General features: G+C 41.6%; 1 protein-coding gene across 1 annotated transcript; it reads right to left on the reverse strand.

The window, feature by feature from the left end:
- Positions 1-987: 987 nt before the first annotated feature.
- Positions 988-27,797, reverse strand: LOC146627855 (RNA polymerase II elongation factor ELL). The gene is made up of 12 exons (XM_085359211.1): positions 27,657-27,797; positions 24,823-24,870; positions 15,327-15,454; positions 13,435-13,589; positions 11,257-11,498; positions 8,806-8,930; positions 7,313-7,427; positions 6,065-6,521; positions 4,894-4,957; positions 4,343-4,514; positions 4,182-4,226; positions 988-3,888 (listed from the first exon to the last, which is right to left on the reverse strand). Exons 1-12 carry the CDS (start codon positions 27,792-27,794, stop codon positions 3,778-3,780), a joined length of 1,800 nt encoding a protein of 599 aa, XP_085215337.1. The 5' UTR covers positions 27,795-27,797; the 3' UTR covers positions 988-3,777.
- Positions 27,798-27,956: the final 159 nt, after the last annotated feature.

Raw genomic sequence — 27,956 nt, forward strand, 5'->3', positions numbered from 1 at the left:
ACCTGTAATCCGAGAAGCTTATTCAGTTCTAAGAGCAACTGGTGTACGCGTGGCACAGCAAAGAAGAGCCATCTCAACGGGACAAGACTCAGCTGTTCATCTGCATCTAAAGGACAAACGTCACTCTTTCCTGGATGCCAATTTTCACATTTTGGACAGAGAAGACAGATGGTTTGAAAGAGGAGTGAAATAAGCCATCTATGTCCACTGTGAACGGCCATCTTTGAACAGAGGTGGTGATTTACACACCAACTGTCTGCCAGCTATAATCCTGTTTTGAGATCCCTTCCCAGACGCCTTAACGCCCACTCACATCAGTATATCACATGATAGGGTGGGGCTAGGTTTCACTATGGGTTCATCAGAAACCTTGGCTGATTGTGACCTACACCCGTTTTCACACCTTGGCTCCTGTGATTAGGTAGGGGATCAATAGGGCTTAAAATCTGGGACTCTACAACAGTTGCTCTTAGAACTGAAGAAGCTTCTCGGATGAGAAATGGAACGTCTTCAAGAAACTTAGAGAAGTCCAGACGCTTTTCTTTCCAAGCTCCTTAGACTACAATGACCTGGATGACTGCAACCTTCACAGAAATACGTCTAACCCAGTACTGCTTTGTTTTTAAAGCAGACGCTTTAAAAACTGTTCAAAAATGGAGCAATACTGCCCTCTTGAGGAAGTATGACGCACTGTTGAATTGAAAAGACCTTTATTTTTCAATTTCACCGAGACAATACACATTTTTCTTGAAAGCTTTTCTCAAGAGGATGACATGATAACGCATCCACAATCAAAAATTGCAAAAATATATCCTGTTTCCCTTTCATCGTACTTGGGTTTTGCTGTGTAAAGAATGAACAAACTATGCAGAGATGAATTCAATAAAAGAACAAACACAACATAATAAATACATTTGCTCTCCTAGCTAGATCAAATGCAGTGATTTCTAAAAGAAGAAGAAGAAGACGAAAAAAGGGTCATTTCACATTTTATCATGGCTTTTTTTTTTTTTTACCAATACCAAATAATATGTGGAAGTGGGTTGCCAGGTTGGAATCAAAACCAAAACATAAAAGTCCAGGCTGTTCTTTCAAATGCACATGTGAGCAAATATCAAGCAGCTTCTATAATTTTGGAAAAATCCAGCTTGTCCTAACTGGAATAGTTACGCATTTCAAAAGGCATCTGAGATTAACTTTATCAAAAAAAAAGATGAAAAAAGCACTTTGAAAGTGGCACAGTGTTAAACTACAAATTTATAAATACTGCAGCCCCAAGTGTCCTTTTTCCAGAATACCGATGATGGTTATATGTAGAATCACTCTGCTCTTTGAATGAAAGGCACCTTTAGTAGTTAGCTGTGACAGTACAAAAAACAGACAGCACTTGAAAAGCACCTTAAAAAAAATCAAAGGTGTGGTTTGCCAAAAACACATTTAAATAAATGGAACATTTATCTTCATGATACTGTGATTTTGCCCAGGAAGTTTCACCTCTTTTACGGTTTATTTGATCATTGTAAAAGGTTCTTATTTGTAAGTGTGAAGCCCTTCATTTAATAGAAATAGTTAAATTGCGACTTTAAACTCTCGTGATCTAGCTGGTGCTCCATCCTGCCAACAGTAGAAACATTTTAGTACCTTTCTTGTGCCAAATACAAATAAACTGTTTTGTATTTTTAAGAGCCTCTTGTGTTTTATTACCACTGAAGCATCTGCTGCTTTTTTCTAGTACCAGCACAAATGCTACGGGTGTTTATCGCGTATTTGCTTGGTTGCTCAAACCAGTAAATCTTAAAGAGATCTGGTCCTGAGAAGATAACCAACCAGGCACATTAACTAAATGATCCCTTTTCTGTGTACTGGGGCTTAAGGAATCTAGTTCTGGTAATACTGAATGTTCAAAGCTGGTGCTTCCTGGGCTTACAATTTTCCCCTTCCCCAATCATCAGTGCAGATAAATGTATCTTTCTTGGAAACTTTCATATGTGCCGAGACAGAGGAAATGTTACTAGTCTAAAATCCTTCAAATATATCAGAGTACTGAATGAATTAAAAAGAAACAAAAAAGTGATGATTGCAAAATAGCAAAAAGACCCCACCGTCTATTTGCACTGACAGAATCAAGAGGACCTTGGTTTTGCAATGATTTCTGCAAATATTCCTCCTGATAGTGGTGCTTGCTAGGATTGGACGTGATTATCTGACAGATAACGAAACGACAAATGAAGCTAAAAATACAAAAACAACACAGATAAGACAACTGCTGCACAACACCTATCCAGTAACTGAGCTATCCTTCAAACTAAAAAGACATTTACAGAAACAGTCTGAGCTGGTTAAGCAGAGACAATTTCAGAACTGGGGTACCAGGATTGTGGAAATGTCAGACATAATGTACATGTCAAGGCAAATATTGGCTTCATTCTATCATTTTTAGCCACCTTTAAGACAACTGTTGTTAGTATAGCTACACTGATGCAAATGTCCAGAGAATACTGAAATCTGATCTGCTTATTTGCACTTTAGGCTAATTCGGGTGAAATAAAATGGCAGGTGGTGGTTAAATGAAAACATCTAAAAGTCTCGCCAGCAGCCACTAGAGGTCAGTCTGCTCCTTACACGCAGCCGAACCAGAGTGGTTTGAACTTAGTGAGCGACCTACAGTGCCATACTCCCTGTGGGGCTAACAATTACACAGTAAAATTTATAAAGGCTTTGCTGTCGCATTCAGCAGAATAATATCAAAATGTAACACCCACTCAAGTAAATTATGCTCTCACCCCATTTTTTTTTTAAAATAACCAAGGTGTAAACACAGCATGCTCATGTATGTCAGTAAACCTGTCACAAAATAAATTGGGAGAGATTTCTGAATCAATAGTTGTTTTTTTCCTCACTAGACACTAAAAGGCAGTTCTTGGTACTGTAGGCTACATGTGGGTGAAAGTGACAGAAACTGTGCACAAGCACTTTCTCGAAAAACCAACGTTATAGCACTGCGAGGAGTCGTTTTGTGGCATTTCAACATTTCTCAGAAATGAAACAGTACGCTAGCAGAAAGCTACAGGACAAAATCCATCATTGAAAAAGCCTAAAGAAGCAGATTTTAAAGAGAAATCGACTTTTCAGGGTCTCAATCCTGCAGAAAAGGTGTCTTGTGTTGTTGTTGTCTCGTCGTAATGAAATATAAATTAATTAGTAAATTATGATCTAGTCTAAAGAGAGAAACTGTTCATGGCACGGTCCTATCGCTGTCAATATGGGATCTGATCATTGACTGATCAATCATCATTTGACTTTCTATCAGCAAAAAGCGCATAAATTTCTCTATTTTTAAATATAAAGACTTTAGTAGCATTTGTTTCCCCTCTAGGACTGATTGTACCATCACTTTTAATACTTAAAAATCAACACTTTTTTTAAGGTTTTTTTTTAGTTCAGATGGGATAAAGGAGAATTTTTAGGCTGGAATGATCACACCCATTGGCTTTCACCGTGTCACGTTTTACAGCAGAAAGAATCCAGCGGCAATCACAGCTGTAAACCAGATGGTGTCGAAGGGTAACATCGGATCATGAGTCCGTGGTCTCGGCCCGCTTTTTGGGAAAAAAAAGAAAAAGAATAAAAGAACCTCGCTCCTCGATTACATCAAGACCAAGGAGTAAAGTGAATAGTGTCTCAGCGGCTTCAGGACCCATCCGGGCAGTCTTTGGGTCCGTTAGGAGTCTTTTGGTCCAGTCGTATTACACCCTGCCGAAGGGCCGAGGCCGATCACTACAAGAGTCCCTGCGCTCTGTCGTATTCTGTGATCAGGCCTTTGATATGCGACAGTTTCTTATGGAGGTACTCGCATCGCTTTTTCTCTTCCCGATACCCAGGAAACTTCTGAAAGAAAGAGGAAGAGAGTCCAGTTAGATGTTGTTGGCTTCAACCTGATTTTATGAGAAGATGCTTATCTTTGCTTATCTCTGATTATCAGTAGATAAAGAATTTTTAAAAAGAGCCATCGATGCATATCAGCAATAAAAAAAAGGAATGGTTTGATATGAAGATAACGTGGCTAACATATCTTAGATGATGTCTTGAGATAACTCTTTTAAAACCAGAATATGTTTTTGTGGTTCTTGCACACCACTGAATAAAAGTGTTTAGATAAAAAAAACAGCAATAAGTCTTACTTTTTTGTACTTGCGATACTTCTGTAGTATTTGTTCCTCCATAAGCTGAAAAAGCAAATATAAGAAAAGGTGTTAGTGTGCCATATGATCTGATCTGTTTTCTATTGCGGTGATTTACAAGAAACGGAGCAGCTAGAGTAGCCTCCAAAACCGGACAGTACCTTGTACTCTTGTGTTCCTGGAGAGAGAGTGTTGATCTTTGAGCCCAACTGAACAAACATCTCTGTTATAGCCCCAATCCGGTCATGAAGAGCTCTGTATTCATCGTACTCGGCGCAGAAGTCCTCATTATACTTCTGACGCTGCTCCAGCGCAGTTATGATGCTGTATTTTCTAAAGAAAAGGAAAGAAAGAGAGGAAAACATTGACATTTTTTTTTAAAAGCCAAGAAGCAGAGCCATCGTTTCCTGTGTTTCCAGTAGGTGGCACTGCACATTGGCAGATTTCAAGGCCCGAAATGTAACTGATTACAGCCTAATATGTTGACCAGATGTACGAATAAAAAGCTTTTTTTTAAAGTAATTGTCAGGGAAGCTTTGTGGCATGTTATTTAGATGTGCATTTTTTTCACTATATATAAATATTTTGAAGCTGAACTTCAACAGTCAGCCAGACTCTGAAACCTAAACACCTCAGTGAGAGATGAATCTCTTCTAAATCTGGTAATATGACATAAATAACAAAGCCGGACACAGAACATATTCAATCTTACGTTAAATAATCAGGCAGATCCTCTGCTGTGCCACAGCTAACAGGTGTTTTCTCTCCCTCATGGCCTGTAGATAGGAAAAACACACACATCGAAAAAAGGTTAAAGCGCACTGCCAATGCAAATGTGATAATGTGGCCATCATATCAAGGCTGACGGACTCATTTATCTCTGTGTCTGATAAGATTTCCGAGCCGAGGCAAGCGGTGACGCCAGCAGCCCCGAGTAGGAGGCAACCGCTGCCTGCTGACTCGCTCGACCGTAGGTCACACAGCTGTTCCACAGTCAATCATCAACAGGCTAAAGACAGGGTGACAGTGTGCGAGTTTTAACCGCTCATCTAAAATCATTAAAATTGAGAAAAATATATCGATTTCTCCTTGTGGTCTTCCAGAAACAACATATATAAAATATAGAAATTCTAACAGCTGAAGGGTTTCGTGGCCTGCACAAATAACAACAACAACAACAATCTTTATTTATAGAGCACATTTAAAAGCCTTGGGCATACCAAAGTGCTTTACATAAAACAATAAAAGGTTCAAACATTGATAACGGATAAAAAAAAAAAATAAGGAGTTATGTTCATAGATAAAAGCTACCAATAAGAATGACTACAGCACATGGGTAATAGCAAGATAAAAGCTGTACCACCATAATAAAAAGCACCAATAGAAAGATAGGAGGGAATTAATACAAGAGGTCAATAGGTCACAGCAACCAAACAAACAAACAAACAAAACAGCAATTAAAAGGTGGAGAAGGCAAGTTTAAAAAGATATGTTTTAAGCTGTGATTTAAAAGAATGAATAGAATCAGATGCCCGGATGCCAATCGGGAGATTGTTCCAAAGCACAGGTGCAACAAGAGCAAACGATCGATCACCTCTAGTCTTAAGTCGAGATCTGGGCTGAGCCAGCAGTAACTGTGACGATGACCTTAAAGCCCTGGCAGGAGCATAAGGGTTTAAAAGGTCCTTAAGGTAGCTGGGTGCAGTGTTGTTAGTAATTTTAAAAGTAAACAACAAAATTTTAAATTGAATACGATATTTGACAGGCAACCAGTGCAGATCGGCAGGGACAGGAGTAATAAGACTATAATGATTGGTGGCTGAACAATAGGAAACGCGGAGGGTGACAATAACATGACATTTTATAGTTTTATTGCTCTTTACCTTGGAGATTTTCTTGATTCTGCTTCAGGTCTGGGCTAGTTTCTATCCAGTCTGCTTTCAGGCGTTCTCTTTCTTTGTCTTTGTGTTTTTTGGATCTTTTCTTTTTATGTTGGCTGTTGGTGAACTGCTGGTCATTGCACATGGAGGTTTCAGTGTGCGGAGGCTTGGCGGTGGGTGCAGTCGGAGCTGCTTCAGTCCTCTCCGCTTTGGGAACCGTGGATGACCCGCTGAGTTTGTGTGGCGAGTACAGACCGTTTGGGCTCCCCTGAAGATGATTGTTGGTTTTGTCAAACTCTGTTTTAATGTGTCCGCTAGAGTTTCCATGACTAGAGGAGCTACGAGCCCCATTGGTGCCAAAGTCAGCATGGGAGGGCGACTGCAGAGGCTGGCACTTGTCTAATAGCCTTTGTCTTTTGGGGGTTTGAATGTTGGATGGGTCCAAAGCTGATGGGCGTTTCTGGGGGAAAAGAAAACACGAGTTTGCAAAGTATGATCAGAAATATTCTTCTTACTTTATGGTTGCTGTTTTTTGAATTCATTTTAATTCAAAGATTGGCCCATTTCAAATGCCTTTACATCAATAAAAAGCTACAGCAAGCAGCACTTTTGCAAAAATTCCACAATATGTGACGATTACAGTCAGGCTCTGGCTCAAAGGGAACAAAATCATCTTAATAGCATAAATTCACACATTAAATTTGTTTAATTTTAGATTCACTGTGGATGGGTTGAAGGCTGCTTATGTGAGAAACATGTTGTTTGATGTTTTCTCTGCCGAGACTAGTTACTTGGTGGAGTCTGGTTGTTAACAATTGCTCCTTGCCAGGAAACAATCTGGCACATAAACATGTTAATCTACCCAGATCCAGCTACATGTGCTAAAGGGAGAAGTTCGCTGTCAAGGTCTTGAAGGAGAAAGGAGCTTTCAGCTGCAGTTTGGTTAAGTTTAAGTAAACAAAACTGCAAAGTTAAAGAAGAAACAACAGCATGAACAACTTTTTAAAGAACACAAAAGAAGAGCATAAAACCTTGAAGGCTAACTTTTCCCTTATTTAACATAGAGGATACAAGACTGGTGTCAATTTTTCCATATGCCCAGAGCGATATGGAAATATGCATTTCCCTAAATGTCAAACAATATCCATGTTTACACGGTGTACTGTCAATCTGCATAAGAGGAAATTCCCTGTCTATTCTTAGTCTAATAAGACAGAAGCAACAGGGGGGGAAAAAATTACGTTGAATTACCACAGAGAGAGTTTTGGCAGGACTGAGCTGTGAAGGAGAATCCCCGGGGGTTTTGTGGAATGAATGGTTGGACTGGGGACTCTTCAGCTGGCTGCTGTGGAGTGGCTGAAGCTTCCTGAGGAAAGATTGAGAACACAGCACCTTCAGTTGGACAGCAGCTTCAAGGTAAATTGCCTGTGAAGCTAAACAGGAAGAGCCAGTATATAAGTCACAACGTTTTCTTTGGCAGATTCCTGAGCAAGCACATGAGAAATTATCATTTACTTTGATGTGGAGATGACAGCCTTTTCAGAGAAGCTCTAATCATCAACCTTACAAAACTGCATTTTTCTCCCTCCTCGTTTTGCTTTTTGCACGTTTCTGTGGCACAGTTCGTGTCTTCGGTGATGAAATCCACAAGGGGGCAACCACAAAGACAAAACACAGGCCGGTGTAAGAACAATAGCAGCTGATTTAACCTCTGTAAGGGTAAACACTATTTTCTGGTAATCTGCTTCCTACAGCTCCTTCCTCAAACAGATGCCACTGCATAAAGTCACTTCCCCCAGTGGTTTCAAACCTCTTCATTAATGCGCAGTGCAGTTCAGAACAGATTAACATCAAGAGGTACATGAGAGTAGTAAGAAAGCCTTCACAGCAAGGACCTTCCCCAATGCACGGATAAACTACAAGGAAGAAGCGTACAGTTTGCACAGTTTACAGTATGTGCACAGCGTCACAGCTTTATCACACTTGGCGAATCATTCGATGACTACAATTGTAAGACTTTTACACTCAGTGGGGGTGGTGAAAAAAACAAGGGAGATTGTGCAATCAGACAACAGCACTTCTTCCAAAATTCTCATGAAGCACATGGCCTGCATGTTGGCTGGCAGGCTGAGGAAATGCACGAGGGGTGGAAGCTCACCATCAACAGCTCAGCCTTGCAACTCTGAGCGCTCCATGCTAATGCCATTTGGCAACACGGCGCAGGGAATATTTTTCTGCGCTTTGATGTGTCCATTAAGCGATTCATCAGTGCGGAGAAGTAGCTCATTTAGTAGCTCCTCTTTCAAAATGATCACAGCAGACTTCTACATCAATCCATTGGCCTTTCGGTGTTAACGCCAGCACTGTCACAAAGCATCTATCGCTTTCTTCTAGCCTTATCTGCCTACGAGAAGTCTCTGAAAATCTAAAAAAGAACTTGGGGTAATGGACATATGCTTCATTTTATGCTGCCAGTCAGACACTTATATTCGTGTGATAATGGACTAAACCCAGCAGGCGGTTAGTTTAGGATAATCTCCTTCCAGCGCCCCAGTTTTTTTATAAAAAAAGGAATAATATATTAATTTGTGAGATGCCAGTGGGTGGATATTTTATCTTTACGCTGAGCTGAGCTGGTTGTTTACCCTGTTTCAAGTCTTAAGCTAACCAGTTGTTGGTTTTCTAAAACATTTTGCTTTTTAAAGTCTCTCAATGGAAAAAATACCTGAAAACTTAATTCTCACCTGATCAAGAGTCGGTGGATGAGCTGCTTCTCCTCTTCTAGATATCCAGGCCATTCTCTCTGGACGTGTCTGTAGAGCTCATCCTTCAGAGAGTAGCTGTGGTCTTTAGGGCTCAGTTTAGCAACCTGAAAACCCCCAAAGATTTCAGTCAATCCACAGGAAAAAAGAGATTGAGTGTAAAAATAAAATAGATCCAGCTGCGTTTGGCTTTATGTGTAAGTAAAAACAAAAACTACCTGTGTCTGATAAACAGTTTAACCCTAATCCCGCTGATACAAATCTGCCCAAACCAACCACTTTCAATTTTGAAAGTAGTCAGATCCCAGCTGGAGACAACACGCCCCCCCCCTTCCTGTCAAAACACAATCTTCTCGTCCAGAGATAATTAAAGCAGAGCCCTAATTACAGCTACCAGCGGCGGCACAGTCTCGATGATTGCAGTGGGACACTCAAACATTGTGAGCACAGGAAATATGCCTGAAAGAAACTAAACTGACGTCACTTTCTTTTTTTTTTCAAGCACAGTTTTTAGCTGCATAACACTAAGCTAGTTATAGCGGGTGTATAAATAGTAGTTTACTAGTAAATTGCATGTTGGGCTTTTAGATAAGATAAGATAAGATAGAACTTTATTAATCCCTCGGGTGGGTTCCTCTGGGAAATTCGACTTCCAAAAAAAGCACAGCAACGACCGAAGTTACAGTTACAGAATTGTTATATACACTCAACAAAAATATAAACGCAACACCTTTGTTACTGCTCCCATTCCCCATGGGATGGACGTAGAGACCTAAAATTCATTCCAGATACACAATATAACCATCCCTCCCAAACAGTGGTCACAAATCAGTCCAAATGTGTGGTAGTGGGCACATCTGCTATATTGAGATAATCCATCCCACCTCACAGGTGTGCCACATCAGGATGCTGATCTGACATCATGAGTAGTGCACAGGTGTACCTCAGACTGCCCACAACAAAAGGCCACCCTGGAATGTGCAGTTTTTTGCGCTATTGGGGGTCTGGGGACCCAGAACCGGTCAGTATCTGGTGTGACCACCATTTGCCTCATGCAGTGCAACACATCGTCGCATGGAGTCTATCAGATTGTCAATTGTGGCCTGTGGAATGTTGGTCCACTCCACTTCAATGGCTGTGCGAGGTTGTTGGATATTCGTGGGAACTGGTACACGCTGTCGTATACGCCGGTCAAGCACATCCCGAACATGCTCAATGGGTGACATGTCCGGTGAGTATGCTGGCCATGCAAGAACTGGGACATTCTCAGCTGCCATCTGCCCTGAACAATGTGAACCATGATTCATCCGTGAAGCGCACACCTCTCCAACGTGCCAGACGCCATCGAATGTGAGCATTTGCCCACACAAGTCTGTTACGGCGACGAGCTGGAGTCAGGTCAAGACCCCGATGAGGACGACGGGCATGCAGTTGAGCGTCCCTGAGACGGTTTCTGACAGTTTGTGCAGAAATTGTTTGGTTGTGCAAACCAATTGTTCCAGCAGCTGTCTGGGTGGCTGGTCTCAGACGATCTTGGAGGTGAACCTGCTGGATGTGGAGGTCCTAGGCTGGTGTGGTTACACGAGGTCTGCGGTTGTGAGGCCGGTTGGATGTGCTGCCATATTCTCTGAAACGCCTGTGGAGACGGCTTATGGTTGAGAAATGAACATTCAATGCACGGGCGACAGATCTGGTTGACATTCCTGCTGTCAGCATGCCAATTGCACGCTCCCTCATTGCTTGTGGCATCTTTGGCATTTTGCTGTGAGACAAAACTGCACATTCCAGGGTGGCCTTTTGTTGTGGGCAGTCTGAGGTACACCTGTGCACTACTCATGATGTCAGATCAGCATCCTGATGTGGCACACCTGTGAGGTGGGATGGATTATCTCAATATAGCAGATGTGCCCACTACCACACATTTGGACTGATTTGTGACCACTGTTTGGGAGGGATGGTTATATTGTGTATCTGGAATGAATTTTAGGTCTCTACGTCCATCCCATGGGGAATGGGAGCAGTAACAAAGGTGTTGCGTTTATATTTTTGTTGAGTGTATATATACACACACACACACACACACATACACACATATATAAATACAGAGACAAATATAAATAAAATATACAAAGGGGATAAATAGAATAAATAGGAATAAAAAATAAAAATACAAGTGAATTGCACATTTCAAGTATTGAGTCTATTGCACTGTTGACTATTTACAAAAAGTATTGCACAAGGTATTGTACAGTGAGGTGAAGAGGCACTGCAGCTTAGTTGTTTTATTTATGTTTGCATGGTCAGTCTTTAACCTGATAGGAAAAAAAGCAGCCTGGTTTGTATTCACCTGAATTTTTTTTTTACTTGTTGCATTTGAGGAAATTTCTCATTAGTGGGCAAGGTGTTTACATAGCATTTTACCAGATATCTCACCTCTTCCAGTACTGAGGTCAGGTCAGCCTTGTCCTTTGGAGTTGCCCGCTCCCTATCCAGCCACAGCAGCAGCTCGGGTTTCCTGTAGGGCTTTAAGGCCAACAGATGAATGATGCGATCCCTCAAAGGCCGGTGTGCCACAGGGCTGGGAACCAGGCTCCTCTTGTTGTTGGGGGAGTGCTTGTTGTTGCTATCTGAGCTTGACACCAGACCTTGTTTCCGCTGGACCTTCACACACTTGCCTAAAGTCAAAACAAAGCAGCTTACTTTGATTAGAGATAGGAAATTAAAAGGTTATCGGTGTAATAATCTCAGGCTGATGAAAGGCAATACAGTCGCTACCCTGTACAAAACTTACAGATTATAACTGATCTGATAACAGGATTCACAGTATCCTGTAATAGCGCAGCCAACATGTTGGGGCTAATCCAGTCCTCAGGCCAGATATTCAAATACAACCTGGTTTTGAAAGACCAACCTGCGAGGGAGTAAGTGTCGCCAGTCCCCTTAAGTGTAACGCAAACGAAGCACATGCACGACTTGCAACGCTCTCATCCTAATCGGGAAAAAAAGTTTTAACGTGTAAATAATTTAAACACTGCGCTCTCTGCACATATGCAGAGGCAGTGTTCTTTAGAGTGGAAAACAGTGAGTGGGTTAGATAGCACGCTTAGCTGCCGTGTAAACAGGAGAGCGTTTAAACTAAAGCAACTAACAGAGAGAACCTTTCTCAGTTGGACCGAGGCAGGCAGTGCTTATGGATATCTACAGACTGTAATCTCATTATAGCTGTAACACATGCTTTGAGGTTGCTGTAGGTCAAACACTAACAGTGCTTTCACGGGGACAGTGTGGCAGACTGTGCTGTATGTACAGATGATGCTTTACAGCACAGTGATAATGTGAAAACTGCTAATATTTACACTCTAACAGTAATTTGCAGTTTTGGCAGTATACAGTATTTCATGCTTCTTGCACAAGCTTGTTCCAACAATTTACCCATGTCGTGTCAATTTTAGGCAAATATCCACCCTGCTCTGAAACAACCTGTAGTGCAACTTTCCAGCAAGCAGCGACTAGAGCCATTGTTTCACAGCAATAAATTAAAGCAGCGCTTCGGGGAAGTTTTAAGATTCTCAAGGAAGCTTTGCTGACTTTCCATTGTGACCTACTAGAGTTTACACGCTTTGCAGTAGTGCGGGTGTATTTCCGCACAATTACCAAACAGCCTGAGATGGAATTGTATGCAGGAAATGGCTCAATTTATTTTTCTTTTAAGACTTTTTTAAGCTTCCAAGCACCAAAATGTGTGTACTACTGAACATAACCAAAGATTAAATCATACAATACAGTCCAAATTATGTACATTTTTCTATTGTAGCCTGCATTTAGGAGTTGATGTATAGACTCTTTTTTTTCCCTGTACAGTGTAACATTACTGTACCATAAAAAGACAGCAAGTTACTGCAAAATAATTGTGCAGTCTCAACTGCATGCAGTGCATACTGCGATCCATTTCTTTCCCTCTCTGCAGGAGTGTCCAGGAGACGGTACATGAAAAGACATGTTTAACTGAAACTGGATATTCTGTAACTGCACCAGGATGTCTCCAGTGGTTTTTGACATTTATTATCTGAATACACACGTAAAAGCCTCAAATCATAACCTAAGCTAACGCTGGGCTTGAATGCCACCAGGCCTCAGTCAGGAGTCAGGCACAGATCACTACAGGTTGTGTGTGTAAATATCTAGGAAATTTATAAAATGACTAACGTTTCAATTTGTGTAATTACATTTTAGACAACTTCACCAGCATGAGACCTGTTAGCGCATACTTTGTGCAAACTCAATCACATTAATGATGCTGGCAGGGAAACTGGCAAAGTGCCTGAGCAATTATGTCAGAATGAAAGCAAGAAGAAGAAAAAGGTTCTGCTTTCACATGAGTAACTGCAACACGGCACTTTGATCAATTATGTGATAACTTTATTATGTGATAGCACCATATGGTAATTATCAGAAGGATTAAATATTAAAAGGTGGTGGTTTCAAGGCTTTTCGGGAACATAAAAAAATTCCAGTTATCTGTCCTTGATTCCTAAATGCCTGAAGGCTGCTGTGTAAAATGAAGTTGGAAGACACAAGAAAATATCGACGCACGTATTGTAAGAAACGTACTTGGGCCTGGCTTGATCTCAATTGCTGACCGGCTCCAGATGTCCTTCTCCACCTGAGACATGCGCTCTCGGGTCGTCTGATAAGAGTCGTCTGTGGCGCAGACTGTGATCTTGTCCTGAATGCTCCCCTGGCCCTCCAGGTGATCCCTGCCCTCCCTGTGTAAAGAGGGAGGGAGAATTAGGAATTCTAACTGTCACCCAGCATTTTTTTCAGACACCATTAGGTGCTGGAAAATACCAAAATAAGACCAATATTTTCCATTTTTTAAAACTTTTTTATGTTTCCTAAAATGTGATAAATTCTAGACTACTGTGCAAAAAACCTGATTTCAATTACCTACCTTTGTTTACTTTCTACAGTTTTAACTTGAACACATGTCTGTTATTTGAATTACAGTGTTTTAGTAACGATAAAAATACCTAAACACTTACTTGTAGCACATTTGTAAATGATCAACTCCTCTAGGATTACAAGAAATCATCAATTGCAATCCACAGAGTAATATCACCACTAGCTAAAGACGGAAAAGTTGCCAGCATCAATGAATGAGGCATCAATGAGGGAGGCACACACAGACGAGATGTTTGTTTATTTGTGGTTTATCCATCACAAGCTGTTCGATAAACTACATTTTTTGGAGATATGTTTCTTGGAGATATTTGAGAGAGTGCACGCGGTGAAGCTGAGTCAACAAACAGCAGTCATTGTGCGGCTGTTTTTGTGCACGGCCTGTGCTTTGGCCGGGTTTTCCCGCGCCGCATCACATATAAACACCATTCCTTAGTCAGATAAAGAGACAGTGAATCATTGCTTTTGTACATATGTATATTTAGTGATGTATATCTTTCTCTTGTGTCTGTTTCACCGTGCACATCCTGCTATCCCTGGGGCAGGGATAGCTCAGTAGGTAGAGTGGTGGCCCCATGATCGGAAGGTCGGGGGTTCGATTCCCCTGAACAGCTACCCTGAGGTACCCCTGAGCAAGGTACCGTCCCTACACACTGCTCCCCGGGCGCCCAGTGGCTGCCCACTGCTTCACTGAGTGAATGGGTTAAATGCAGAGAGGGATTTTCCCCACGGGGACCAATAAAGTACACCTTCTTCTTCTTTACCCTCGCGGAGCGTGGCAGACAAATAAAGATAACATTAAACTTGCTATGCCACCTTGAGTGCAATTAAAGCTTCCCAGCAAGTATTCAAAATAACATGACAAAGAGACAGATAACCCCATCGCTGGCTCACCAACTTGTTTGACTACAATAAAGTCGCAAATACTATTGCAAACAAACATACTGCCAACCCTTTGTTCCCTTATGCTCTCTCTATTGAAACTGTATGGATCTATCCACGCACCAATGTTTACATTTGACATTTGGTAAGACATAAAAACATAGAGCTGATATCTTTGATTAAATTCCATGTGTCATTCATTTGTCACTTATATCCCATCCATTCATTTTAGCAAAACATCAAATGAACAACTGAAAGGAAAAAAAATCCTGTCATTGTTCCTCCATGACTCTGTGCCAAATCTGGTCCGGTTACCAAGTTAAATTCTTTATAACAAATATTATGAAGGCTTAATGACTGTATTTCTAACAAGCTGCTCTAATGTAACCTTTTAACAAACCCTTTAACCCGGCAAAGCATAAACACTACTTCTCTGTTTTCAGTTACGTGTGGTCACACCTTTGAGGTCATGGTGGCACGACAGCCTCTGGGTATTTTTGTAGTTGAATAGAGCCTGACGGTGATTCTCTGCCTGTTGTGGTACTATTACCAAAGAGAGAGGCCACTGTTTGGCCTGGTCCTGCGGTCTCACTCTGGTAGCAAATTTACTACAAATTCCATTCGTGGTCGACTCTGGAAAGAGTTATGTGTGTGTTCCTTACCCTGAGACATACTGATGAATGCAGTCGAAGCTGGACTGAGGCTTGTCTTTGCTGTCACTGGATAGGTAAAATGAGAAGACTCTGAATCCATCTGGAGACTCGGGGGTCGGTGCGGGGATCTTTACGTACTATCCGAGACAAAAGAAACAAAAACCATGAGTTTTAAAAAACATTGATTTACAGAGTAAAGAAATGCTTATGATCAAACGTTTAAAAGCCGGTCCTTGGTAATCATTAACAGTTCGACAGTGTTCTCTGACATGCTTGAGTGTGTGTGTGTGTTTGCGTGTGCTAGCATTGCTAATTTAAGAGCCGTGTTATGCAACGACCATGTTTTATCTCCCCCAGATATAGCCTCAACTCATTCAGTGTTATCTCAAAAACACTACCCAAAGTAAAGCAGCCAAACTTACAAACTTTGGGGTTTATTTTCCTGATCTCAGTGACACCTAAATAATCTTTTGTTTGCGGCCCATAACAAGAGGCCTCCCAGGTCACGTATGATGACCTTTAAGTAGTCACAAGAAGAGCCTGTTCGCGAGGCACAACATAACAAAAGCACAGTGGACAACCTTTTCACTCCGGCGATAACCTCTTCTGTCACAGACTGTCCACGGCTCTGTTCCAACAAAACAAGCCAGCAGGTTGAAGTCTATTACTTTTAGAAGCCTGTTACATAAAATGACCTGAAAACCCACTTCCACTGAAAGGATAGTTCAACTTAGAAAGTCATTAACCAACAGGTAATATGTCCTTTAAAGCACACTGGGTAGTGGCTCTCTGCTACACTGCCTGCAGCTGTGTTTCAGCCTGAAAATGGGCAGTTTGGCACTTTTGTTGATAGACTGTCCTAGATTCAGATGAAGCCCGTGATTATTGCCCATGCTTTGCAAACACGAGTACGTGTTCACTGATGAGTAGGACTAAATGTTGTTGTTTTTTTTGCCTCTTCAATGGCAGATCCAGTAAAACTCCTCAGGCCAAAGCATGCAGTAGTTTCTTTAAGCACAAGTCTCAAGAAAAAACAAATGTCAGTCAGATGGACTTCTTTAGTTACCGTTCATGATTGATTGATGATGAGCTGACTGAGCTGAGAGCGCTGTCCCCCTGGCAGATGTGGCTGGCAGGACTATAGCTGTCACAAATGCCCAGTCATGCAGCAAAGCCATAAGCACTTTTTTTGCAGCAGGGAGCCAATGAACAGCTCTTCTCCTCCACACCCCTCCTCCTTTTCTAAAAACCCAAGGCATGCCATTCACCCCACCCCCCATCTGCCCCCAGCTTTCCCTCATGCGCACCCATGTCAACACAAAACGCAAAGCAACACACAAGGCCGGGGACAGTTGAGACTCACAGCTGACCATTAATTTTGACCTATTTATGTCTGACCGTTAACATGAAGAGGTAAAGCAGAGCCCTGCATATGTCGGCTTTGCTTCCCCCCCCCCCCTTTAACAGTAATTAGAAATGATCAGCCAGAAAAGCATCAAAGTGAGCAGGCATAAGAGGCGAGGCACGTCCTCGGGACCAAAGAGTAAAGTAGTGGCTGCCACGACCAAAATTATAAGTCAACAAAAGTCGCAAATTTGTTTTTAAAATCAGGGTACGGCTAAACAAAGGCTTTGGGATAAAGTGAGGTTGCACTTGCACATTTAGCATTGCAATACTGCCACCACGTCCCCTTTTTCAGTCACTATGAGCCCCTCCAGCCATGCATTAGATCTGCCTGTCACCCCCATCGGTGCCACCTTGCACACTTCACATTCTAATTCTAATCAATGTCACTTAGGTCAGACTGTTTAGAGGTCGCCCCCCATTTCATTCACAGCTTCCTTTTCAAGCTTCATAACCATATGTCTTTTAACCCATTAGTTCCCACTTCCTGACTTCTCGAGGAGAGCCTTTCTACGTAGCCGCAGGATAACAAACTTTAAAGCGCCAGACGACTATAAAGCCTGAACAATAACCATAGCTCAGTTTATTTAAATATCACAAATTTACAACAAACATCAACCTAATTGTAAGGTTTGTATTGTAAGGTAAAGCTCATACAACATTAGAGACAGAAACAGCAACCCAATAATCCCCTATGACCAAGCACATAGTGACACAGATGTTTTATACTGTGCTTACTTGCTTTCTTAAATTATCAACTAAGAAGACCGGTGACACTCATACCTTAGAATATATATGAAGCTACAGCTACACCAAGTAGCTTGCCTACGTTAGCAATAAAGCTCAGAAAAGAAAAGAGAGATAATGTATCTATAGCTAATCAGCAGTAATTGTGGAACTATCACATGACCCACGGTCTCATAATTCCAAGAAAAGCTATCAACCTATATCAGACAGGAAACAGTTAATCATGAGAAAAGGTTAGCTGGTATCAGTTAACTTGTAGAGGCTTGATGACACTTCCTCTTTGCTTTGAGAAAGTAGGAGATCTGAAGAATATCACTGAGTATGCAAGATTAATGCAAGCTTGAATATCAATTTATTTGTTTATTTGTTTATTCAAGCAGAGCATTTGGAAAAATATTACAATTTTTCATTTAACATTTTAAGTCCAACAGCTTTTTGTAGCTAGTGAGTGATATCATGGATATTTTCAATGTGGAATATGTCCAACTAAATAATTGTCTTGCACTTCTGTGAATAAAAAACAGAAACCAAGAACTACAATTTTAGTGCAGAAATTCAACCACCCTTTTATTTTAACCCTTTTTTTTTACATTTCGGAAAATAAGGTTTGCGAGGCCGCGACAGATCATGATGAAGCGCTCAGTAAGGGTAAGTCGCACTGAACCTAAAAATGCGAGTCATTTACTTGAAGAATTTAGGAGTCACTGTCTGTTATTTTGTAGACACATCTGCAGGCACTTGTCCTTTACAGCTAATCACGTATCTGCGTCTTTGGTGCCTCCTGAGTTTGAACAAGTCTCAGAAGGAAAGTGCACAAACATATGCCTAATATTATTTCTTTAACTGCTCAAAAATGACTAGAACAACACTGCTGCTACTTTCTTACCAAAATTGATTGTTTGAACAATAAGTTTTTTGTATGTTATCTTGTAAAAGCTTAGAGCACTAAATAACATTTTTCTCTGACTTGTTACCTGGTTAAATTGCTACTTTTTTGCTTTATACCAACAGCAACTAGTAGTGCTGAAGTATCAGCAAATACAGGTTTATCTGTTTATAATTTTAAATGCTGCAGAATACACTAATTATCACAGTCAAGTGGACTTTTGATGTGGTAACTCAAGGATAGAACTTGCACCAACAGGTCTGTTATCCCAAGGCTGCTGTCAGTCACGTAGTAGGTGTAGATTTACATAGAGACGCTGAGTCATACACATATGGAGCTTTGGCCTGATCCCCTGAGGCCGCCAGTGTGTGTGTGTGTGTGTGTGTGTTGTCTTTTTGTCTTTTTTAGGCAGAGGAACCTTCACACCCTGACGGGTCACACGGAAGGAGAGAGGTCAAATATTTGACTGTTTCGGTGGAATGTCAACAGAGAGGCTATTATCAGTCAGAGCTCAACGCTCAACGCTGAACAAACAAAAATACAAACAAAAAGAAAACAAACTATCCAATCAAAAAAAAGAGTGTAATTGGAAATTAATTATAGAAGATCCACACACAGCTTTTATATGCAGCTACTAACTCAGAGATAAATGAGTAGCTAACATCAAAGAAAAACGCAGCTCCATTACCCAGAGGTCACTGAAACAATATTTACTTCTTCGTGTGCTTGCTGCTAATGACTTTTCATTTTAGTTCAGTACTAGTGACAAACTATCTCTAAACATTTTATTCTAGGGGGTTTAGTTGTGTTAGGAAAATATGTCAATTGAATTATTAAAAATGCGCTGTTGAATGCCATTTGAATATTTTCTGACTTCTGTCTTGATTCCTGCTGTAAAAAGTTCATAATTATGGAGATAACTATTAATTCAGGGTTACTTGTCCGGTTCAGAACGTGGCAAAGAATTCATTAAATTGCTTATGTGCTACAGTATTCCAATTATGATTGTCGAGTCCTTTAATCTGACGATTAATTAATCAGAGAAAAGCTTAATCGGGTATTACTATGATCAGAGCGTGCTATTAACACGTGTCAGTTTAATATATTTGAGCAGCTTAATATTAAGAAGCACACAGCGGTGAGAGCTGTGTGCAGCACTGCTTCTCATTATTATGGCGAGAGTAAAAGTTTAGCTGGAGGACAGTTACAGTTCGAGCAACAAAAAGGCGAGCCATAGCACCTTGTCAGTGCGGCCCCCCCATCGAGCGCACGGGCTAGTACAATAACTGCCTCTGTGGCTGTAGCCCAGACACATCTGCTACTCCAGGCCCTGTGTGCGGAGATGTCAAATACTTTCAAGCTGTTTTAAGGTGTGAACTGGACTGGAACAGAAAACCTTGGCAGGGGTCTCAGCAGTTGAACAAGGACAAAGGGCACCGATGGTGATGTCCTTGTAAAACTTCATCTGTAACTCCTCGAGCATGTTTAAACTGCTCATCTTTGATGAGGTTAAACAGAGTTCTTAACCCTGTCTTTGTGTGACAAGAGCGAGGGGGGGAAAGGGATCATTAATGAGATCTACGTTTGCCCACCTCTGTGCTACGCGCAAGCCAAACATCTGCAGAAAAAGATGAGAGGATAGTTTTTCCTCTCTTTCTTTCTTTTCTTTGCTCTGCAGACGAATGCGAGGAGGCCAAGGTTCCCAGCTCTGGTATTTGGCATGGTGGCACTGAGCAGGCGCCTGGATATGTGATTTACTCTGAAGCCTCTGCCTCCTGCCCCTGTCTGTACTGACACTAGTAACCATTGTCTTCTCATCTGAGCCTACTCAGCCATAGCTGCTCTGTGAGCTGCCCATCTTTTGTTCTAGCTTCTTCCCCCACAAAGCTGAGTGCAAGGGCCTGTCGGGCCGCCTGGATTATTCATGAACAGCAGGGACGTGTGGCTGTGTGTGTTGTTGGGTGGTAAAGGGAGGGATTGGGGGTTTGGGTGTGTGCGTGGAAGGGATGGGGGTGGCGTTGACTCCCAGTAGAGCCAGTGCATGAAGGATGGCCCTAAATAGTCTTCCTTTAGGAATGTGTATCTCAGTAGAAGAGGGGGATGGATCCTGACTGGAATTAGTGTACTGGTTACGTTTCTTTTTTTTTTTTAAATACAGTTTAATATATGAATGTAACTTAAGATTGACAGTAATAATAAAACAAAGGAGAGGAATTTGTTATTAACAATCATTTGTTACAGTGTGAGCAACATATCCACTGTGACAGTTATTAAAATCAAAATTACATACCCTCAAAGATTCATTTAGACCTCTTACAGTGTGAACTGAGCTTTCAGTGAGGGTGGATGGATGTGGCGGTGATGCTTGAGGATCTATTCATCGAGGGGGGTTGGTAGATACAGGAAAAGCAAAAGAAGCGGGGGTGGGGACTGACGGGAGTTGTTGTGGGGATATGGGGATGGGCAACTGTCGAGCAACCCCCAAGGTACTGCCTGTTATGCCAAGCAGAATCAGTCTTTTTCCAAGAAGCTGAAGCTAATCTGTCATCCTCAACAAACGCTCCCTATCTCAGCACCCCTGACACCCCCACCCCTTCTTTTAGGTGCCTTCCTCTTCACACACAGAGGGATGGAGACGACACTTAATAGCCTTCAAATGTAGAAGAGCTAGGCTGCTGTTTTCTCTCAACACAATATGTAAACTTCCCAAATAAATAAATAAAATCTACTACACACATGCAGATTGTGTTATTCTGCAAATGTGTTCCCCTTATAATCCAACAATCCACTGCAATCACTCTGCTTACACTCCCATTACTGGACTGGTAATCCTATAACAATTCCCTGCCTTGAAAATGAGGTAAAACGAGCAAATAAACATTAAATATCTCCAAAACTTTCAAAAGAGATGAGCTGCAGGGCTGTCATTTTGCAAGAACTGGAATTATCACCATACAGGTTCATACTTCTGACTTAAGCCACTTTAAGAACCTTGATTCTGGTGGCATGCAGCATGACCTACAGCGCAAATCATCCCGGAAAACAGTCACATAATCTGATGAATTTCTTTGTGGAACCACGTCTCAGTTTCTGGTGCCTTGCAGATATTTTTGTTAATAATTTATGGTTGAAGGCTTTACTTGTTCACTTTGGGGATATGGAGCATAATTTAACAACAAATAAAATCTAAATCTGCAAATCTGTTTCAGTGGAGTCATGCGTTATTTCTGAGTTTCCTAACAAGGCACTTGCCTCTTTGGAACGTAAATGAACTGCATAAAGACGCAACACGAATGCAAAACTATTTGTGTTTCTAATCCTGAAAATTCTGTTTGACTCACTTGCACGTTGCCACCTTATTGCCTGTCCAGCTTGAGCCACTGATTCATCTTTTCATCACTCTTGTAAGCTTAAAACACCGGTGTTCTTCAAAAGAAGCCAAAGAATACAGTAATGACAGAGAAGCTAACTAAAAAAAAGTCCTCTTTAACCCTAGGATCTCATGGGGCTTGTTCTAAAATATACTGTATGATCTAAAAATCCCAACTGCATCTGCACAAACACAGTGGGCCTCAAACGGGCAGAGAACAGAGGGACTTTTGCTTCGCTTAACACATCTGGATGAATAGAGCGGCGTGTGCCCTTTCAGAAACACGTGGGACAACTCTCCCTCTCACCGCTTTGCCACTGGGAGAGGACAGCTCTCAACCACATTCCTGTTATTGTTATTCTAATTAGGTCCCAGAAAAAAAGGGGGGAGCGAAAAGAAAAAAAAGGATGTGTGGTGTGCATGCACACATACACTCTCCCACAGTGGAAGAGCTTATTTGCAGTATGAACGCGAGGCGAGGCAAAGTGGTGCGGTGACAGGGGAATAGAGTCAGAGCAGCCATGTGTGAGATAGAGGCCCTGATGGTCTTGCAAGGATTCAGCCAAGGCATGGGGTGAAATGGCACAATAATCAAGAGGACAGGCGGGAGGGAGGAAGCTAGCTCTGCCTTCACACGCAGTCGTCGTGAGGATATCTTAAGAGCGCCTCTGCATTCCCTCTCATCCAGCGCCACTGTCTGTACGTGACAGCTGTGCACATGAAAACAGAGCCATAAACAAAAACAATTACTCTGGCAACTCCAGTTGACCGTTTATGCACTGCAAAGGTAATAAAACCGACGTCACAGCTGACACGGCACATCGCACACGCGTTTAAACGAAATGGCAACAACAGACGTATTAGACTCATCAAGCCTTTTTTCAGTGCTGCGGTATAACATCGAACAACTCTACACTACAGCTTTGCAGGATAATAACTGAGATTTCTTATAAATGTATGAAAACATGAAGGTGCGCGCATTTAATTAACAAGCAGCTAACCTTTACCTATCAGTAGACTTTAGCATGTATTAAATAAAACAAAGGCCAGGTTCTTTTCTTACTAAATGGATATACGTCATGCCAACAAGCAGGCAGCATTGCCAGTAGCACAGGAAAATAAGCACTGGGATGTGAAATTCCAGACCATGGGAACCCAGACCAGCTCCGAATATATTCCTTAATCCTAGTGATGACTTTTAAGGAATCCAGAATGTTTCTTTTCAAACTCTCTTCTACAATGTTCTTATTGATTCATCAAAATATGCTGTTTTTCCTTTTTTTTTTTTTTTACCGTTTTCCACTCACTGCTCCCAAAGTATTGTCATTGATCAAACTCACTCACTTTCCTTTCCTCCAACAACATGCAGTTTTAAATCTGTTTGTCCAAATTAAACAAGTAAAAGCAGGGGTTAGCTAGATTCTCCTGTTTTTTTATAGTAATTTGTGTTTCATAGTTGCCTTGAACACCAGATTCAGAGTCCTGTTGTGTCTTTCATTGCATGATTACAAGCTTGGCAGACAATTTACAATAGTAGGGCAGAATGCCGCAGGGACAGAGGGAAAAGCAGCCGAAAACCTCAGCGTGCTATTTCTTGATAGGAACCCTGGCCCCTGATACCACGCAGCCCTGGACTGACGCCAGGACGGTGATTTGGAGAATTCTTCTGGTTTCTGCGGCCCTGGAAGTGCCCTTTTTACAGGAAACGTGACATGAGCCAGCAAGGACAAACATCAGAAAGAAGGCAGTCGTGGCTTTTGTGATCAAGCTCTACAGTTGGCAGCTGTCAGCAGACGCATGACCTCTTGGACCTCATGTTGCTTTTGGGGAAAAGGATGTGATCCAGCTAACAGTTAGCAAGTGGAAAGATAAGGGGAACGTCTACATCTGTGATGGTGAAACCCTCCAACCGACACAGATACTGGATGTCCTCTTGGTCTGTTATGTGCCAGACTGCCATGTTAACCAGCATCCTCCCCCCACTAACGGCTTAATATGGCCTCCCCCACCACCAATGGCTGCCGCTACCTCATTAATGCCCAATCGTCCAGCTCTGGGACTATTGTCGGAGGGGGAGGGAGCCCATGCTTGAATTCCGCAAAGCAATTTGAATATGTAATGTGCCAGCCAAGATATAATCACCAAATCCTATTCAGTGATTAAAGCACACTTAAATTGCACTCACTTAACATTGCTACACAGAAAGATGCAATAAGCTGGTTAATCTGCTGCTGGCTTTACAGATGTTCCTTTACATGTTTACATTCATCATTTGCACTTTGAACATATTTTGCACATTTTCTTGGGTAAAAATTCCTCCACTTGTTTACCACCCCTGCTCGTCAGATCTTTCATGTCTGCGCAGAGACAACAGGCGTAGAGACATGGGGGGCTCCCTGGGGTTTGCCAACTCCCCTTCCTCCTCCCCCCTCCAAAAACAAAGCCTCCCCAGTTACAAGCCTGACCCAGTAACCTGGCTAGCAGCCTCGGGGTGTAGCACACCCTGTCTTAGGGCCCATGTGAGCACACAGGGCTAGCATTTGTGTACAGAGCAAAGTCACTTTCGTCAATGCAATCGGCTCTTATGGGGATTAGAACAGCTCCTTTTAGACAGGGCTGATTGTGTGGTAAATGTGTAGAGGCCTAGCAGGCAGAGCTCGGGAGGGTGTAATACTGGCCGGGCTAATCTAGCCGGACACAGGCATCTTTCTATACAGTCACTTCACAGGAATGGCCTCTTACTTTCAGCACCAAGCCATGATATGTATCTGATTTCTGTACATATACGTTTAGAGAAAGAAACAGTTGACACAACTTATTGTGACTTGGAAAATGACTGACACCTTTCCCTCAAACTAGGTGCACTGACTGCTGTTATTTTCTTCATAAAACAATTCAAGGCAGCAAAACCCATCGACCTATGACAATAAAGTCATCCAAACATTTGGAAAATCACCACCTCTTCAACGATGTGTTCTTAAGAATCATATAAGACATCTTCCAGAGGAACTGTCATAAGCGTGCTCCACAACAAATCAGAAGTAATTAGAGCGTTCAGGTTCTCAGACATCAGCGGGAGAGTATGCAAAACATCTTACCCCTTGGCTCCCCTTGAAGCAAATTGCTGGCTGATTTGATAGTGATGCCTGAGGAGAGAGAGAGAAAAGGAGACACTGGTCAGTGATTGAATCAACAGCTCATGCATTATGAGTAAAGAAATACCGCCATTGTTTCTAGATAACTGCCGCTTGGATTAGGGAACTTAAAACACTAAAATGTTGCCATCACTCCCAGCTGCTCAGATGCTTCTTGCTTTAATCAGAGGAGAGTAATGTGAGCGTTAATCGTTCCATATCCTTCAAAAAACTGTGCTCATGTCAGTCGGCTGGCCGAGCGCGTTTGTGCGCGGGTGTGCGTTTCGGCTGATTTCCCCTCTAAATGAATAAAAGGCTAAAAAGCAGATCCCAGAGGAAAGACAAAGTACGCTCTGAAACCAATTATATGTCTTTGAAAAAAAAAGCACTTTTACAAGCCTGCACTGTGCTGGAAATACTGTACTGGTCTCCAAGACCACAGTGAAACCTGGCTTAAGCTCCTGAACACAATATTGTTTCTCTCCCAGCTAAATGATAAAGAAATATTTGAAAAATCCCTTTAAAAATGAAGCCTGCTTTTGAGTCGACACGACTCCCAGTAAATAGCTGGAGACTGTTATCCACGAAACACAGCTTTGCCTGTGATTGACAGGGCTCGTAATTTATTATTAACAGCTTTGAGAAATGTCTTCGCTATTGAGTATTGTTGTAATTTTCTTCATAATCCATTAGCTTTTAATATTGAATGGAATAATAAATATTAAAGCACATAACACAGCCGTAAGGCTAAATCTAACTTGTTAAAGGTCCAGATTTGATCATTTACTCACTAAAAGAGTCGCTGTTTGACAGAATTGAAATAATTGGTTAATTGAAGTGCTTTTATAACACGTAACTAGTGGTTTTACAAATGTCAACAGACTGTTTATTTATTAATTAGCAAGATTTCTTTGAGGGGGTTGCCAGGTCGAGGAAAAGCCCTCTGACTGATGTTTATTGTTCTACCGCAGTGGCATTTAAATCACATTTATTAACAACTGCAAACATGACGGCTTATTGGAAAACGAAGACTAATGGGTGTTTAGTGACGGCTCGTCACATTTAAATAAAACTAAAGGAATTTATTACAACTTGGGAAAACATAAAGTTGTTACTGATTTGTAACTTGAAGTATTAGTAAAAATGTTATTGACCTTTAGTAAAACCACTGTTGTTTGCTAAAATGGCACCTATTACAAAGAGCTGCAGATTAATTCATCAACATAAAATAAGCAATTGTTCTTATTTTTGAGCAGAAAGCAGCAGTGGTTTTCCTTGTTTCCTTAAATACCTGCTGGTTTTTGGTTAATTATGATTTTACAATAATGTTATAACAGTTGTGACAAACTGTTATAACATTATAAAATGGTTTAGTGCATTAGATCTTCAGCTACAGACCTTATTTGATAAGCTTTTGTAGTTTCCTTAATAAAATCATTCTCTAGCTTGTGCTTTATAAAAACACATGTATGAAAAGCATAAATAAATCATAACTAGTAACAGGAACTCTCAGGTTGCAGCTCCTTGGGACAACATCTTTCACAGCTCGGTGGGAGACCAGCAGTCTAAAACCGTATTTACTATGGGTGGTCTCTGACTTGGAAAACTTTTGCAGTAACCTCTCCTGCCTGCCTGCCTGCTGTGGCCTGGGAGAAGCTGTCAGGTCTATGAGCTCTGGAGTTTACTCTGCTTCACAGACCAATGAGCTCCGGAGATGGGCAGGCGTCCAAGCGTGTAAAGGCCAAAAAACAATACACAAGAGCACAGCAACAACTTGCAAAACCGTGCCACGCCGACCCAATGCGTACTACACAGCTGATCCACCGAGTCCCAAATCCAGAGTTAGTTTTGGGCTGTTGTCTTTTATGGTCCGTGACCGGAAATAGACTTGTTTTGATGGTTAAACAGGAAACAAACAAACAAGAAATATATTTAAGCAAATATGACTTCAGTCATAACTGGGACTAACTGTCTTATCGAGCATTGCTCTGGGAAAGACAATTTAGACAGACTAAATTATCCCGGTCTAATCTAATGGACCATAAAAACAATAAAGCAGTCTCCAGATTCGGAGCAGTCGAATAATTTGCTTGATAGCTTGTTCATTAATTTATTCATCAGAGCGGAATAGACAGGGGGAGAAAAAAGCCTTTTAAAGAACATTTAATGATCGGCAGGGACAGTAAGTAGTGCGCATTTGGAAACGCAAAGCAGAACTTATGATACCAACAGAGGACGGTAGTAGTCCCCAACCACATTTTGTTTATAGGAAATCGCCTGCGTTTTCCCATAATCTAAATGTACATATATTTTTAGATCTAGTGTACTGACACACGAAAACAAAACAGCGAAAACAAGCCCAGGGGATAACCACAAACCTTTGTCATAAAAGAAATCTAATACCTTTTGGTTTTCAAGCAGATTACGATTTGATAACTTCTCATTTTCTGTTCAAAACAAAACAAATTTCTCGGATTACAGGAAAATTCAGTCACCAGAGTGAAATGATTTGCTTGTTATAATCACAATAAATCATGCTCAGCCTGCCTTTTACTGTAACACAGCCAGAAGAAAGTAGCGCAGTACACAATTATCTACCAAAACGCTTTTGTCGACAGCATTTGAACCGTCTGTAATCGGGATAAGTGGGCAAACTTCACAGTTTTCTCCCTAAAATAAGGAACTGTCTTATTTTCATGCAGGTCCCGGAGTTGGGAGGCGATTCAAAAACAAGAAAATATAGAGAGGAAAAAAGACACACAAACTCCAAAGTTGGTGAACCTGATAAATTGTCTTACCTTCAAGTTCTGGTAGGCTTCGAGGGTCCGGATGGCGGTGTCAGTGAGCTTGACGTGGTACAGAGTTTGATTCGGGGTGTTTTTGTTGATTTTAGCACAGGAGAGCCCATACCGATGCTCCTGTCTCAGCGCTGCCATTTCTACAACTGAGAGCTGCTGCTGGCGACATTCTGCCTGAAACGTCACCGAGGAGACGACCGTCTGTGGGCGGAGCTAACACACACTTACAGGAGCACGCACGCACGCACGTACACACGCGTACTTTCGCTTTCGAGAAGTTCCAGTCGTCGGACACCCCGG

This window comes from Diplotaxodon limnothrissa, linkage group LG7 (assembly GCF_057381915.1).
Source record: "Diplotaxodon limnothrissa isolate DT_005_m linkage group LG7, D_limnothrissa_male_GT1.1, whole genome shotgun sequence".
NCBI classification, from domain to species: domain Eukaryota; kingdom Metazoa; phylum Chordata; class Actinopteri; order Cichliformes; family Cichlidae; genus Diplotaxodon; species Diplotaxodon limnothrissa.